The sequence below is a fragment of the Lolium rigidum genome, chromosome 6 (assembly GCF_022539505.1).
Source record: "Lolium rigidum isolate FL_2022 chromosome 6, APGP_CSIRO_Lrig_0.1, whole genome shotgun sequence".
Lineage (NCBI taxonomy): Eukaryota > Viridiplantae > Streptophyta > Magnoliopsida > Poales > Poaceae > Lolium > Lolium rigidum.
This window is the reverse complement of record NC_061513.1, coordinates 293,596,762-293,612,608: the sequence shown is the minus strand read 5'-3', so window position 1 is coordinate 293,612,608 and position 15,847 is coordinate 293,596,762. Positions and strand designations below refer to the sequence as shown.

General features: G+C 47.5%; 3 protein-coding genes across 3 annotated transcripts; 2 read left to right on the top strand and 1 right to left on the bottom strand.

Moving 5' to 3' along the window:
* Positions 1–2,398: 2,398 nt before the first annotated feature.
* On the bottom strand, positions 2,399–4,802 carry LOC124666825. The gene is made up of 5 exons (XM_047204151.1): positions 4,737–4,802; positions 4,516–4,658; positions 3,643–3,724; positions 3,470–3,552; positions 2,399–2,888 (listed from the first exon to the last, which is right to left on the bottom strand). Exons 1-5 carry the CDS (start codon positions 4,779–4,781, stop codon positions 2,672–2,674), a joined length of 570 nt encoding a protein of 189 aa, XP_047060107.1. The 5' UTR covers positions 4,782–4,802; the 3' UTR covers positions 2,399–2,671.
* Positions 4,803–5,637: 835 nt separating this feature from the next.
* LOC124664388 (ubiquitin recognition factor in ER-associated degradation protein 1-like) lies at positions 5,638–7,143 on the top strand. The gene is made up of 3 exons (XM_047201922.1): positions 5,638–5,979; positions 6,046–6,275; positions 7,047–7,143. The coding sequence occupies exons 1-3, from the start codon at positions 5,638–5,640 to the stop codon at positions 7,141–7,143; spliced, it is 669 nt and encodes a 222-aa protein (XP_047057878.1).
* Positions 7,144–12,212: 5,069 nt separating this feature from the next.
* Positions 12,213–13,179, top strand: LOC124662042. Its single transcript, XM_047199927.1, has 2 exons — positions 12,213–12,365; positions 12,749–13,179. Exons 1-2 carry the CDS (start codon positions 12,246–12,248, stop codon positions 12,926–12,928), a joined length of 300 nt encoding a protein of 99 aa, XP_047055883.1. The 5' UTR covers positions 12,213–12,245; the 3' UTR covers positions 12,929–13,179.
* The last annotated feature ends 2,668 nt before the right edge of the window (positions 13,180–15,847 follow it).

Below are 15,847 nucleotides of genomic sequence, written 5' to 3'. Positions count from 1 at the left end.
GAGGAGCTGCCCCCGTGCGGCCCCACCCGGTCGGACTAACGGTCAAGGCCTCCGACCCGACGGCTACCGGCCGTTCCAGCACTTGTGCGTGTTTCAAACTAGAGGAGGGGAAAACTGAGGAAAAACTAAGGGACTGGGGAAAACTGAGTACAACTAACGAACCAGGGGCACGAAACTAGAAATCCCTTTATTTAACTAGTTGGACAACAATAGTTGGAATTGTCGTTGCAGAAGGCTCCAGGACTGGCGGCTGGTTGTAGCTGCAGAACTTCCTACAACGCTCATCAATGCGGTGCGGCAAATAGTTCGAGTAGCAAGACGCCGGCACGGAAAAGCAGCAGGCTCATGATCCATCTACATGAATACCCATAGAAACCATCGGTATATGGAATACTTGAGTTAGCTTTCAACTTATAAAACTTCATTTTCAAATCTAAAAAAATTACAGAACTTTAGGCCGTATTAGGACATATATGGCTGGTAGATACACAATCTGGAAGAAAAAACGGGGGCTGAATCTTCTGATCTCAGCGATTAAGATTCCTCAACATTTTCAATATAATAAGTGAAGAAAAATGACAGGAAAAAAATTCCTAACAAATGTTTGACGATTCGACCGTCATGAGTTCAGCGAGGTTTCTTTTTGAATGGAAGCAACTAATTGAACTACCAGCAGATAACAAAAACTATGCGGAATAAAATTACAACCATCAATGTGGACAAATCACTTACTGCTATAGACACATCAAGCTTTACGCAATAAAAAACAGTACAACACGGATATACACCAAAGCCCAAGTGAGAAGAACTAGAAGTTCGATATAAGCTGGTAGATTGCCTTCCAGTACATGGATGTACATGTAGCACAACACAACTGCACCACCTATAATACAACGCCATATCAAACAAATTACCAAAACTGTAATACTTACAGCTGTGGTAGAATCTTACATCGTACAACAACTAATAGTTGATTACAAATTTACAATACCACCAAAACAAGAGAAAAATAGCCAAGCCATAAGAGCATCTCCAGTCACGTCACCCAAACCATCCTCCAAACGGCGCCAGATCGAGCGTTTGGGGGACGTGTTTTGTTCGTGCAGCGTTTGGGGACGTCGCTCCCTAGCCGCCGTCCCCCAAACGCCGCTCCCAAACTTTTTTTATACGATGTGTTGCCTCATCTGCGAAGTAGTCGTTGTGCAGCATGGTATGCCCCTCCATCCTCTGTCGGGGCTTCAACTTCTTTCTCCCCGGCTTTGATCCCCCACGGCGCGGCCTATTCCGCTTCTCCACCTTGGTGCCAATCATGTCCTGGAGGGACACGATGATCAGCAAATGCTCCCGGATGTCGTCGTCGAAGGCTTGCTCGTCCTCCAGCAGTCGGACAAGCATCTCGTCGTCGCTATCCATGTCTGAACCAAAATTACTGGTTAAAATTGCGTCATGGCAGACGAGGTAACAAACAACGGCCAATCGCGCCTACCTGACAAATCGTCGAACACCATGTGTGCGCGGAGGTGGGCAGATTTGACGCGCTGGCGAAGCGGCGGCAAAAAGGCCGGCGAGAAAGCAAGCCGCAACGACAGTGCCAACTCTCATAAGAGATCGGCCATCGAACCGGCCGGCAAATCCAGCAGCGGCAGAGGAATGGGAGGCACGGGAGGGAAGGCGCGATGAGAAATAAAAGGCGCGAGCCAACGGCTATGGAAATAGTCACTGACAGAGCAGCCCGCCTCGCTTTTCGTTATGTCCGACTTACCCAGGACGTCTCCTGTAGCGGGGATAGGCTCGGGGCGCCGCCGGACAAAAAAAAGGCTTTAAGGTATACGGGTGGGAACGTTTTTTTGTCTGACATGGCTGGAGATGCTCTAACCTCCGCAAGTAAGTTGTGTTAGTCAGCAGTAGGCGCCTCCCAAAGTTCATAACAGCCATAACACTGCTGGACTAACCCGACTACGTGCTATTACAGAAATAATTCAGAGAACAGAGCACAGAACTGATCAGATGGAGAGCACATACGGACTGCATGACTCAGGCTAACTTGGTCCTGCCAAAAAGAAGGCTCAATTCAATCTCCATTGTCTGAAAAGGTTCCAGACAAGCTTCTCACGCTTGTTCAATTCTGCGAACATGACTAACCATCATTTCAAGTTCCGTTGTTCAACTCTGCTAAAAAAAACAACATTTCAATTTCCGTTGTCTGAAAAGGTTCCAGTCAAGCTTCTCACGCTTGTTCAACTCTGCGAACATGACCAACCAGCAACAACAAGTGGTCTTCAGCAGTTTCCGAGATTGGTGTTTCTGTTCTGAAAAGATCTCAACATTCAGTCGAAAATTCAGAGAAGACACAATTGCACAACCGATAATGCATGGCATATCAAAACACATTACCAAATGTGTAATGCTCACAGCTGTTGCATAATCTTACAACTTCTAGCAGAGTAATAATAATGTAGTAAAAACACAACCAGAAAGAAGAGAAAAGTGCAAACAAACATAACCTCCCCGAGTAAGATATGAAATGCAGAGTTAAATAACAGATATAGCACTGCGGGTTCAACCTGGCTACATCCTACTACAAAAATAATCTAGGGAGCAGCAAACAGATCTAATCAGATACATAATACATAGAGTACATGAGCTAGTCTAGCTTACGCTAACTTGCAGCTCATTTCGATTTCCCTTGTCTGAGGAGGTTATAGTCGAGCTTCCCCCGCTTGTTCGACTTGCGATTCCCAAAAACTGAGGTCTTCCGCGGCTTTTGAGATGGTGGTGTTTCCATCTCAAGCTCAGGCTCTTTTCTCTTTAGTTCGCTCAGGGATATGCTTTCTGAACTGTCAATATTAAAGTCTCTGAATCTTGATGCTGCTGATACGTCATCAGTTCTGCAGTTTCGTTACAACTTTGGAGTCATATGGAAATTCATTTCACACTTTTAAGTCGTTGAGAAACATCAAAATTACATGTCAAAGAAAGATTGATGCATACAGCCATACGTGCAAATGCAAGTGCTTTGGTGAATATGCTGTCCATGGCACACTGGCAGGATTCAAGAGATCAAGCTGAATCTAATTCTTATCAGTAGTTTGAACAGAAAGATTAGACCTGAGGTCATATAACTAAATGCAAACTTTTTTCCAATATGTATGAAACTCTTACAGTTTTTTAATTCCATGAACCCATAACTTATTGAAACAAAAAAAGTAAAATGTAATCATCCTTCATTACACCATGACAATATACACTTCTATACAGTTCCCTTGAAAACATATCTGATTTTTTAGCACTTCAAAAGACATGCCAAACTCAACAAAATCCCATATTCACCAATGATAAATAAATAACTACTTAATATCTGCGAGGTATCAATCCTGAACGATAGCTAAAATGGTATCTTGCGACATATTGCACTGCAAATGTAGCTCAATAGATAAAAGGAGTTAAGCTGATTGACTGAATTGCTAACCTGCTTGTATTCGCAATGTCCTCATGAGAATTACTAGGTGAAGCTGATTGTGTTGGGCGACCACTTGCCTCGTCATTTAGTTTCTACATACAGGTCTAGGCTTGTGTAAGGAAAACAGAGATCTAAAGGAAACAACTGCGACAATGACATGCAACATAACCAACAGAACTCACGTCAATGGATGGGTTGAAGTTTTGGAATGACATTCGGCCCTTGACAGCTCCTGGATGTGGATTACCCTCCATGACCACTACGCTGAAAGAGAGAAACTAGTTCATCAATTCTGCAGCAACCGATTAATCAGAGCTAGTACTTCTTCAAAAATATATTTCAGAGTGAACTGGAAGAAAAATCCCTCTGCAGAACATCTAATGAAGCATAAGATGGATGTAGTTGAAAAGATAGATAGACAAGCATGCAACACTTAACAAACATGAGGTGCTGGTAAGTATCTTTCTAGTCAATCTACTACTACATTAGCTAAGTATCTTTTTGGTCAGACTTATAACCATGATTTTGAGTAGCAACCTATAGCATTTTGAGCACATTGCCACTAAATAAAATCTATGAAGAATTGTCGGTTAAAGCGCCATGTAGCTCCATTTTAACCCCGCTATAGCCGTTTTCGAGGGTTGTCACTATTTGCCATAGCCCACTATTTAAAGCATTGCTTATAACACTGCCTGTGGTGCTCTTGTCTAAGTGAATTTCGGTACACAGGAGTTTCTGTGTGTTTTTCGTGCCTACCAAACATTTCAACCAGAAGTAGCGCAACCTTCATCGATCCGTTGAGCTTCAGAGGGATCAGAAACTAGGACATAGCACAGCATATAACAAAAAGTGCGAAAACTGCATTGCTGCTATACAGTCAATCTATGTTGTCTACTGCAACCAGTTCACTAATTTCTGTTCAGTGTTGCAGGGGCCAGAAACTACGGTACCGCAAGGGTTGGCAAGACTGGATTGCAAGCATAGAGTGAAGCACACGAATACGGAGAGAACAGCTGCAACCGAGAGGAACCGAGGAATTGAATCGACCGCCATACCACTTCCTGGCGACCTGGGCCGACGACCCGGCCCCTCCTCCGCCGTTCGCCTCGGGGGGCAGCACCACCTCCGCCTCCTCCATCTCCACCGCCGCATCCGCCTTCTCCTCGAGCTTCTGCGCGACCGCCGCCCGCTGCATAAACTGCAGAAGAAACACCCCGTCAGTCAGTCAGAGGCCGCGAGAGAGGAAGCGCCCGGGGCGGAGGGAACGATTCCTCACCTTGAGGTTCCGCAGCGTGCTCGAGAGCCCCTTCTTCTCCGACATCTCGCCGCCGCCGGTCGCCGCTGATTCTCCTAATCTAGGGTTAGGGTTTAGAGGAGGCGGCGGCGGGGAGACCGGACGGAACAGAGGAGCACGCGGAGAGGAGTAAAGTGGAGTCCGGTTCCGGCCCTGACGAAGCGGGCCCGCACGTCATAGAGGCACGTCACCGCCAGGCGGGCCCGGCTAGTCCGACCCAGTCAGGTAGTCGGCGCCGTTTACAGTTCGGGGCCGACTCGTACCGAACGGAGCCGATCGTGGCACCCACGGAACGTCGAATATAAACAGAGCACAAAATCTCTTCTTCTTCTTCCAACCACGGCTCACAGATCGATCGATTCTTCATCGATCAATCGAAATCACCGTCGACGATCGATCGGCCTCCTGTACGTCTTCTTCTGCGCGCTTGTTGATTGATTTACAGCAATGGTACGTACGCGCGGTTGCTTCGCTTCTCGTGATGTGATTCCATGGCGTGTTCTTGCTTCGGATCGGCGAAAACTGACGTGCTTTGCGTTTGCAGGGTGAACCACCAGCAGCAGCAGCTGACCATGCACCGATGCAGGACGACGGGTTCATGGACTGGGAGGCGTACCTCCAGTCGCAGCGCTCGCGCACGGTCTACGCGCAGTACCTGCGGTGCCGGCCCATGGCGCTGCTCGGCAGCGGCACCGCGGCCGACTACGACGACGGCAACCGGGTCGTGATGCCGCAGTCGGCGCTGGACCGCCTCGGCTCCGTGGAGGTGGAGTACCCGCTGGTCTTCCGCATCCAGAACGCCGCCAACCCCCACCTCGCCTCCCACGTCGGCGTGCAGGAGTTCGTCGCCGACGAGGGCTTCGTGCACGTGCCCACCCACACCATGGCGCGCCTCGGCCTCCTCCACGACGCCGACCACCTCGTGCTGCTCACCTGCACGTCGCTCCCCAAGGCGACCCACCTCAAGCTGCGGCCGCACACCTCCGCCTTCCTCACGGTCAAGCACCCCAAGGAGCTCCTCGAGTACAACTTCGCCAGGTACAGCTGCGTGACCGTCGGCGACACCGTCACCGTCGCCGAGGGCGACGCGCGGTACCTGCTAGATGTCGTCGAGGCCAGGCCCGCCCTCGCCGTGTCCACCCTCGAGACCGACTGCGAGGTCGACTTCCTCCCGCCGCTCGACTACGTGGAGCCGCCGCGTGCTCCGGCGCGCGCGCGCGGGTCGGCGGCGTGGACGTCCACCAAGGAGTTCACCGTCGGACCAGGGGAGGTCGCCACCGTCGACTTCGAGCCCCCCGCGGACATGGTCGGCGGCCGGCGGTTCTCCGGCGCCGCGGTGCGGATGGACGGCAAGCCCGTGGAGCAGGCCCCTCCGGTCGTGCCCGCGGCGGCCAAGGGCAAGGGTACTAAGAATGGGCTTCGGTTCGGCGCCGGCGCGTCGGTGCCGGCCAATGGCAAGGTGGGGAAGAAGGCCGACGACGGCGAGAAGGGCAAGGAGGACGGACGGTTCACCGGGCGGAAGTACTCTCTGCGAGACTGAAGCTATGGAAGAGTTGCCCTACCTGACTTTGAAATTTTGGAGGAGCTAGTTTTGTCTTAATTTTTTACTGATTCTTGAGAGCATTTTGAGAATGGAACGCAGCGTAACAAGATCTTCAGCCCCAAATCCCCAACATACCTATAAGTTTACGTCGACTCAACCTGAATTATATCCGTCGTACCGGGTAGCGAGAAGCTTACTGCATATCAAGCACTTTGGACATGTTTTTATGTTGTTTTAGTCCATTATTATTACCTTCTCCGATTTATATTACTTTGTGAAATGATTGGCTTTCGATCTACTTTCCAAGAGGTGCTTTCTGACATGATCAGAAAGAGTGGAATTCTCACTACCTAACAGACACTGCCGTGCAGCCATTCTTTGCCATGCGCTCCCGCATGGCAAATAAATCTTTGCCGTGTACGATCAGGAAAATGCACACTAAAGAACTGACGCACGGCAAAGTCTAATTAAATGCAAGGAAAAGAGGGCCCGGCAATGGCAGAAAACAGCGCACAACAAAGAATCGACGGGCGACAATGGTAGAAACCACCGCACGACAAAGCGTCACAGCACGACAACGACGTTGGGCATTGCCGTGCCTTACCCTTTCCCGTAAGCGTGGCTGGGACGCACGGCAACGGCGCCTTTGTCGTGCGTTCTTCCCTTTGTCGTGCACCATATGCCATTTTCATTTCATTTCATTTCTATTTTATTTCATTTAATACTTATTTTTATTTTTTTAAGTACAGCTGCACGACCGTCAGCGACACCGTCACCGAGGGCGACACGCGGTACCTGCTCGACGTCGTCGAGGCCAAGCCCGCCCACGCAATGTCCACCCTCTAGACCGACTGCGAGGTGGACTTCCTCCCGCCGCTCGACTACGTGGAGCCGCCGCCACCGACGCGTGGACGTCGACCAAGGAGTTCACCGTCGGCCCTGGCGAGGTTGCCACCATTGACTTCAAGCCCCCGCGGACATGGCCGGCGGTTCTCCAGCACCGCGGTGCAGATGGACGGCACGACCGTGGAGCCGGGCCCTCCGGTCTTACCCGCGGCGGCAAAGGGCAAGAGTATTAAGAATGGGCTTGGGTTCGGCGCCAGCGCGTCTGTGCCGGCTGCTGGAAAGATGGGGAATAAGACCGATGGCGGCGACAAGGGCAAGGAGGACGGACGCTTCACCGGGAGGAAGTACTCTCTGCAAGACTGAAGCAATGAAAGAGTTGCCCTACCTGACTTTGAAATTTTGGAGGAGCTAGTTTTGTCTTAATTTTTTACTCATTCTTGAGAGCATTTTGAGAACGGAATGGAGAGCAACAAGATCTTCAGGCTGCCACCAACATACTTATTACTTGCTGCAGCGGTGATAATTTTTACTTTTGGGAGTGCTTTTTACAAGTCGTTTGCGGCAGTGCAATTGTGCTGCTGTGTTTCACTTTACTAGATGACTCGTTCCGCCACGCTTGAAGCTAAACATATCGAAATCGTAGGACTTACCGATGGCTTGACATGTGAACTTATGTCAAAAAATATATTTCATTTTGTTTGAAAATAATAATTGATGTGACTGAATGGCCCAAGTACCAAATCTAACTTAGGAGATAGGATCTCTCACACCGGCACATCTTGTGGAAATACATGACCTGTTGCGCATCACAAAATTGTGCTGTTATTTAATCCACAAGTTTTATCTCGTTTTAGTGTCAAACAAACACATGCATGCGCATGTATGTCATTATTGGTGGTCAACCCAGAATTTATTTGTTTAGTATCTTGCCTACTCCGTATACTATAGAATAGCCATTTCATCAGGGCGCACCATCTAAAATAAATTTGGCTGAGATCAAATAACACAACATATATGCCATTGTGACTTGTGAATGAAATGTTGGAAGATTAGCTATGAACAAATAAATAAGAAATGCGCAACCACTACAAAAAGAATATTCATATATGTGTGTTCAATGAAACTGGAAGTATCCAGTTAGTAGTGTTTGAGTAGAAGAACTAAGCCAGTAACAAAAGCTAAATAATATAACGAAAGGTATTATAATCTGTCGGAGGCACAACCTCTCGCAATCACCGCCTCACCGCTGCGACGCGTGTCTCGTGGATCCCGCCACTAGATGCGTCTCCTTCCCTCTTTCTTCTTCCTTGTTCTTATCCTCTCCCGAGTCTTCGCCTCCCACACTCCATTCCCCCCTGCACAACAGTCGTGCCCCTTGCTACAGTTCCCAGGAGGGGCGACAGGGAAGGCGACGCGTTTTCCGCCGGCGATTCCGCTACCCTCCTCCTTTCCGTCGGCCTTGCTGCCGGTGGAGGGAGGAGGGGAGTCGAATCGCCGGACGGATCCTTGTGCAGCTAGTCTAGGTTAGCTAGGGTGCTTAGGTTTCGCGCTGGCCGTCGTCTGCCGGTGGCGGAGTTGGCGGCAGCGGTGAATAAAGTGCTTCAGCTCTACTCCTGATGGTCTGCTTGGAGATGGTCGGGGGTGGATCTGTGAGCAAGCTGTCCGTCCGTGGTGGTCGCTGCGGCGGCGTCCTCCTCGGGGTGGATTTTGTGCTTGGACCTCGCCGACGCGGCGACGCTGGCTCCGGCGTCGTTGCGAGGTCATGGAGCTTGTATAGGAGCTTGCTCAGGTCTGGTTTTCTCAATGGTCTGGCCTGGTGGGGATCTGCGGAAGTGGGATGGCGTCTTCGTCTTCCTCTCTGGCCCGGTCTGGAGACGGCGACGACGAGCCGGCGGTGGCTTGGGGATGGTTTCCCCACCGATGCTTGTTCATCTGTTTCGATTCCGGCTATGCCGGATGTCCCATGCGGTGCCTCAACGCAGTTAGCTGCTATCAAGCCCCGGCTGGCGATGGATGTGGATCGATGTCGTCTTCTTCTTCCCCGGCGAAGCCTCGGCGACGTTGGACATTGGATGCGGCGAGCAAGGTGGTTGAGAGGCTGGACCCTAAGGGGCGTCTTTGTAATTTCTAGATTACCTGGGTCCGTTTTGCTCTTTTTCCAGATCAGTTGTCTCGGGATGTTTCCAGGCTGTGAGTGCGTGTGTGCTCTATGTACTTCTATTTCAGTTTGAATATATTATCTTTTCTCAAAAAAAAAAAAACAGTCGTGCTACACCGCCATCTGCACAAACGGCACTGCCACCTCCTCCACCTCCGTTGTTCCTCACATCTCCCTCCCTCAACTGCTAGTGATGCAAGCTCCGCCATGGCCAGCTCCCCTACCCTGCGTGCTCTTCCCGGATACCTTCGGTGCCGGCGTTGTAGCCATGGGTGGCGCAAGGGGTGGCGATGCTGCAAGGCTTGGCCATCGGTGCAGCAACAACAGGTCGGCGCTGCGTCAAGCTTTGGTTGTCGGTGCTAAAGGGGACGCGTCAGCGAGCGGCGGCGGACGGGAAAGCTGCGAGCGGCCGCGGGGAAAGCTGCAAAGGCTGACCGGCGGAGCTGCAAAGGCCAATCGCGGCTGTTGCTTGCCAGCGATGCCGATATTCCGGCGGAGGCGATGATGCTACCGGTGGGGCGGTGGTGCGGTCAGCCGGGACGACGGTGCTGCCGGTGGTGCTGCCATAGGTGGACGACGGTTCTACCAGCCATGACCGGCGTTGCTGGGAGGGGCAGGAAAAGCTGCAAAGGCTACCCATCGGAACTGCCAAGGCTAATCATACACGTACCCTATCCACTTTTTTATCTAATGATGTGGCTATCCACTTACGCATACACACAATATTTGTATGCATCGTTATCCACTTATCCATTCACAAGACATACTATGATATCGATCGCCTGAAATTATGCAATTAATCAATCAGCCATTTAATGGATACGCTAGGCACACACAGGTACGGGTCTATATATACACATAGCAAATCACAACCAGAACACAAATAAAGAAAGAACTTTACGTGTAGCTGGCCTCGTGTACATTATGGCGATGCTGAAGAAGAACACGAGTTCCTTGTGCTTCGTGGTCGCCCTCATGGTGGTCATGGCCACCGTTCTTCTCTCATCATGCCACGCACGCAAAGAGGTTAGTTAGTTTCTGCTATTCTGCAACGATGAGATCGGAAGATTTAGCCCATTTTTTTCTTGGTGATTATGTATCTACCACCCATACATGTTCTTCTGTATTTTTTGAGATTTGAAAATCAAGTTCCGTAATTTGTTGAGCCAACACAACTATTCCATATATCGATGGTTTCTATGGGTATTCATGCAGATGGATCATGAGCCTGCTGCATTTCCCGTGCCGGCGTCATGCTACTCGAACTATTTCCCACACTGTAGTGACGAGCGGTGCAGGAAGTTTTGCGGCTACGACCAGCCGCCGGTTCCCGGAGCCTTCTGCAACGACAATTCCAACTGTTGTTGTCCCGTTAGTTAAATGCCCCTGAAGAAGCATGGCGATTAATAATTCATTAAATATATATGCTAATAAAAGAAGAGTATCATTTCGGGAATGCTTACTCAGGAGACATCCCGCTCTCTGTATGTTTCAAAACTTTGCAAACCAGCTTTTTGGTAATTTATTGTCTTTGGCAAATTTTGTACTACATCCTCAGGCTCCAATTAGTTGTTGGAGGCTCGGAGCTGACAGGCACACATGTACATGATGTGTTGTGACAAATAATTGGTATCACAGGGAATAGTAAATTTATGAGTTTTGTATTGGAAATGGAAGCTGCTTAGGTGTATCTTTAGTGTGTGTAGAGAGTGAATGAAAGTAACCAAGCTTTATTTAACCTAGTTTGTTAGAGTTAATGTGACATACATTCGCAAAAAAGAGAGTTAATGTGACATACATATTAGCTAACTATATTAACGTGACATACACGGCTAACATTTTTTTTTTGACGTAAGAACACTTATATTATAAAAGCAGCAGACCGCCTCATTAAAAACCTTTCAGTCCCCTTAGGTACCCTGGTAAGGAAAAGAGTGCGTAAGAAACCTGCTGCCCAGAGATTACACAGTGTTCATACAATCCGCAGTGATCAGATCCCGAACGCAGTCAGGGACTGAATCACTCATACAACCCGAAAAGCCTGATTTTCCTAACTGTGCTAGAATATGAGCAACACCATTCTGACTCCGATCCACCTTAGATAAGGAGATGTCACCGAAGATCTTCAACAGTTCCCGGGCCTCTAGAATCGTGGTCCAGTCCGGAGCATGCACCACCGCATCATCCAATATCACATGCACCGCCCAAGCACAATCAGATTCCAAAAAAGCAGGCCAGCGACGAATGGCAGTCAGGTGTCGGAGACCTTCTAGGCATGCAATGACCTCCGCCTCTTGTGCACTTGCGCAGCCCGTAATTGGCTTCCAATCAGCGAGGATAGGCTGTCCCAGGTGGTCGCGGATAATGACACCAATGCCTGCCATTTTTGACACAGAATCCCAACCTGCATCAACATTAACCTTGACAGAGCCAAATGGTGGGGGTGACCAGGATACCGCCTTGATCAACGCCTCATCCCCAACCCCTGTAAAAGAGCGGTGTACCATCATGTGTAAATCGCATCGTATATGTTTGCCGCTGTCGACAGCTGAGCTTTGTTCAAGAGTGGATCGATCAGATATATAATGTGTAGAATCGCCTCTCCTTTTTTACCTTCAATCAGTGTACCTACGTAGGCACATGATCGAGCGCGCACACTGGCTATAGAGAAGTTGTAGTCCTATATAGCAGTCGATGCACACACACCTGACCTGATCAGGAGCGCATACGTGTGGGCGCTGTCTCTGTTGCTGTTGGTCTGATTGTTTCCATTCTGTTTTTGCATGCGTACAAAGTTCAGTGTGCTGTGTCCTGTCTATGTCGTTCTATCCATCCCACGAGCTAGTTGCTTCCGTGCTGGACTCCATGACGTGGACGGGCACTGGGCAGATTCAAAAGGCATGGCCTCCCTTAGCTCCTCTCTCCTCTGTCCATCATCCTCACCATGGCGGCATCCACCAAGAAGACTCGTGTTCTCCTCCTCCTCCTCCTCCTCCTCCTCCTCCATCTCGTCGTTCTCGTGGTGGACGCGCAGCTACCTCCAGGCCATGATGATGCTAAGCAGGTAAACAAGATTTCATGGCCTCAGCGGAATTAAGCTAGCTAGTGTTCAGTCCGAGAGCCGAAATCTTAATTGTTCCGTTTCTTCCCCCCCCCCCCCTCGATCTGCCATTGGGATTAATTGGCTGATCATGCAATTAATTACAATTTGGGTGGAGATGATCTACTACTATGTTGTACCTTTTGGTTTCCAATGGAGATAATTAGCTAGAAAAATGAGCCTGACACTCCCGCATGCATGGTTAATCCCAGTGCCACGTTTCAGACTTGGCTATACTACTTTCGATGGTTAATACAAGTTTTGATTTTTTTGAGATTTAAAATTAAAGTTTCATAACCTTTTATGTGTAGTAACATGACTATTCCATATTTCTCTCTTTTTTACAGGTACCCATGCAGGTGGATCATGAGATTGCTGCTTTTCCTCTGCCGGCATCATGCTACTCGAACTATTTTCCACACTGCACCAAAGGCCGGTGCAAGCAGTTCTGCGCCGGCCATGGCAAGCCACCGGTCCCTAGAGCCTTCTGCAACGACAATTCTAACTGTTGTTGCCCCGTCAGTTAAATGCCCTCAAAGAAGCAAGGAGTCCGGTTTAATTAGAGATGTCAATAAAAGAAACATGTATTATAAACGTGGTGAATTGTAAGAGGTGGTTTCGTTCGTGCTATCATTAATATAGTCACTAGAGGATACTTGTATTAGGAAACATGAGGTAGTTTGAATCCCGATATTAGGTGTACGGATCTGCCATTTTTTGTACATTATAAACGAATAGGCCAACATAAGCTCCGTGTAGGTACAATATTGAAAATGAACTTATTCTATCACTTTAGTATGTAATCGATTTGTACTTCATGTCGTTCTAAAGAAACATCTAAGAGTTAATGGCCAATACAATAGTATAAAGCATATGTAACACTAACAATCTCACTAGTTGGGTACAGATTTAAGACAGACATATGTGCTACAAATGCTTCCTTTAACCATCTTACTCTACCAATAAGATCACAATATCAGACTTTTACTCCTTCAACTTTAGGGTTGGAAAGAAGCACATCAAGAGAACATGACTGATGAAAATCTTACAAAAGTGGAAGATGGGGTTGACATCACCTGCTGTATCGGCTCCACGGAGGCCCTCGTGTGACGAAGGGTCGATCCCCCTCCTCGCCCATCGATCTTCCTCTTGGCACTGCACCGCCGAGATCTAACACCATGGGTGGCTGCTGCTTCACCCGTCCCCGACGCCCAGCAACCCACTGCTTGCACGGATGCCACCGGCCAACCGTGAGACCCCAGCGCCGAGGTTAGGTTTGCACTTCTAAAATCTGTTTTTTTTTTTCAGTTGAGAATTGGGATGCAATGGTAGTTTAGAAGCCCATTACTCCACTGGATAGCTCAATAGATGCATTTTATTTTTTTGATTTAGTTATAGTCTGTAGGTAGCGATGAGAAACTGCAAAAGATGCAGTCTTTTTCTTAAAAGAAAACAAGATGAAGAAGTTTTTGATTTACATACACTTTGTAGGTGGCAATGCTGCTACAAATAGAATGGAGAGAATTGCATCAGAAATTTCATATGAAAATTTAATTGCTGACTTCAAAGCTAGATATTGGTCATGCTTAGTTGTCTTTTGGTCAAAATATGCGGTCTTTTCTTTTGGAGCATAAAATTAGGTACTTGTCCACAATGCTCAGGTATATTCTAACCTGTTATATATGTTCTATTTGTGTGAACAAGATACGTATATATCAGCACATTGCCATCTAGTACTATCTTTACATATATTCTATGAATTCTCAAAAAAAATTGCTTGCTTGATGTTTTATATGAAATCAGCCCCCTCTTGTATTTTGTTCATGCTCCACCACCGCCGATAGAGCCATCTCCCGCTGCCATGTTGTAGGCTTCCACCAGCGCCACATCAAATCCTGTGGGGGTGGAGCTCGGGAGACCATTGAGCAGGTATCTATGTCTTCAGGATTTTCCAACCGGGTTATGAAAATTGTATCTTTTGTTGTTTCCGATAGATAAATGCATGAGGCGGTTACAGGGGAAGAAGGTGACGCTATCTGGGGCTTCTTGGAGGTGGAAAACTTTAGGTTCTTGCTCTCAGATCAAGACATTGTTTCTATTTATTTCCATGCTCTGCTATTTGCTAACATTGTCTAAACACTACCCCCTTCTCGTCGTTCTCGTGGTGGACGTGTAGCTGGTTCCATGTGATTACGATGCTAAGGAGCTAAAAAAAATCATGGCCTCTGCGGAATTAAGCTAGCTAGTGTTCAGTCCGACATGCGAACCTTCATTGTTTGGTTTCTCTTCTCCCCATCCCTCGAGCTACATTTGGGATTTTTTTTTTTGATAAAGGGCATTTCATTACTTAAAAGGTTTAAGTATTACATCCGGCCTCTGCATAACAAGATGCACTAGCCGCTCGGACACTGAAAAAGTCAAAAAAATGACTCAATACATAAGACATGGCTCAATACATCGATCCCTATGGTGAAGGTGGATCAATTCGAAGATTATATGCGGCCACCCATGTTAGGTAATAAATTACGTGGCCGTATTGTCCGTAAATAGGTCTCTATTCTTTGTACGCTGAAAAGATGACCATGAACGAAGCAAAGATGTGCACCGGTAGATAACCTACAAAAGTGAAGAATTTTTATCATTAAAAAACTTGTCATTTCTACATAGCCAAAACGACCAAATAACAGCAATCGCTCCCACCATAATAAGTAGTTTAAACCTATGATCCACCCAATTGAGCCAGTTACCAAATATATTGGCAACACTATGTGGTGGGTATAAGGTAAAACCTATTTGGATAATTGACCATATAGATCTGGCAAAATGATAGTGAAAGAAAAGGTATTTAATTGTCTCATCATGGTGACAAAAGGCACACTTCTTACTAGCTACCCTGTCAATTGTCTCTAACAAGGTTGTCCTTCGTAAGAATGATCCCTTTACAAAAATACTACGTAAATACTTTAATCTTTAGCGGTATCTTCATTTTTGAGATCATCTTATTATTGACAATCAGCTCAATGGGTTGGATCAAGGCTTTATACCCGGAATCCACATAAAATAAATCATTCTTATTTAGATTCCTACGAAAATCATCAGGATGTTTGGGATTAATCAGCTGATGAAATTGATTACAATCTTTAATTTGCGTGGAAATGGTATTATGCTTTAGATTTTGGCTTACATGGAGATTACCAAATGAGCCTGACAATCCCACATGCATGGTTAATGCAAGTACCAGGTTTCAGACTTGCCTATACTCACGTACGATGGTTAATACAAGTTTGGAAATTTTTAAGACTAGGAATAAAAACTCATGAGGCTTAGCATAATATGTTGTACATATTACTTAGCCTTTTGGGCGAGTATATACGTATAGGTACAACGGTCAATTTAGAGTACAGGACAATGTACTAATCCTATCTCTATCCTAGTTTTACATAACA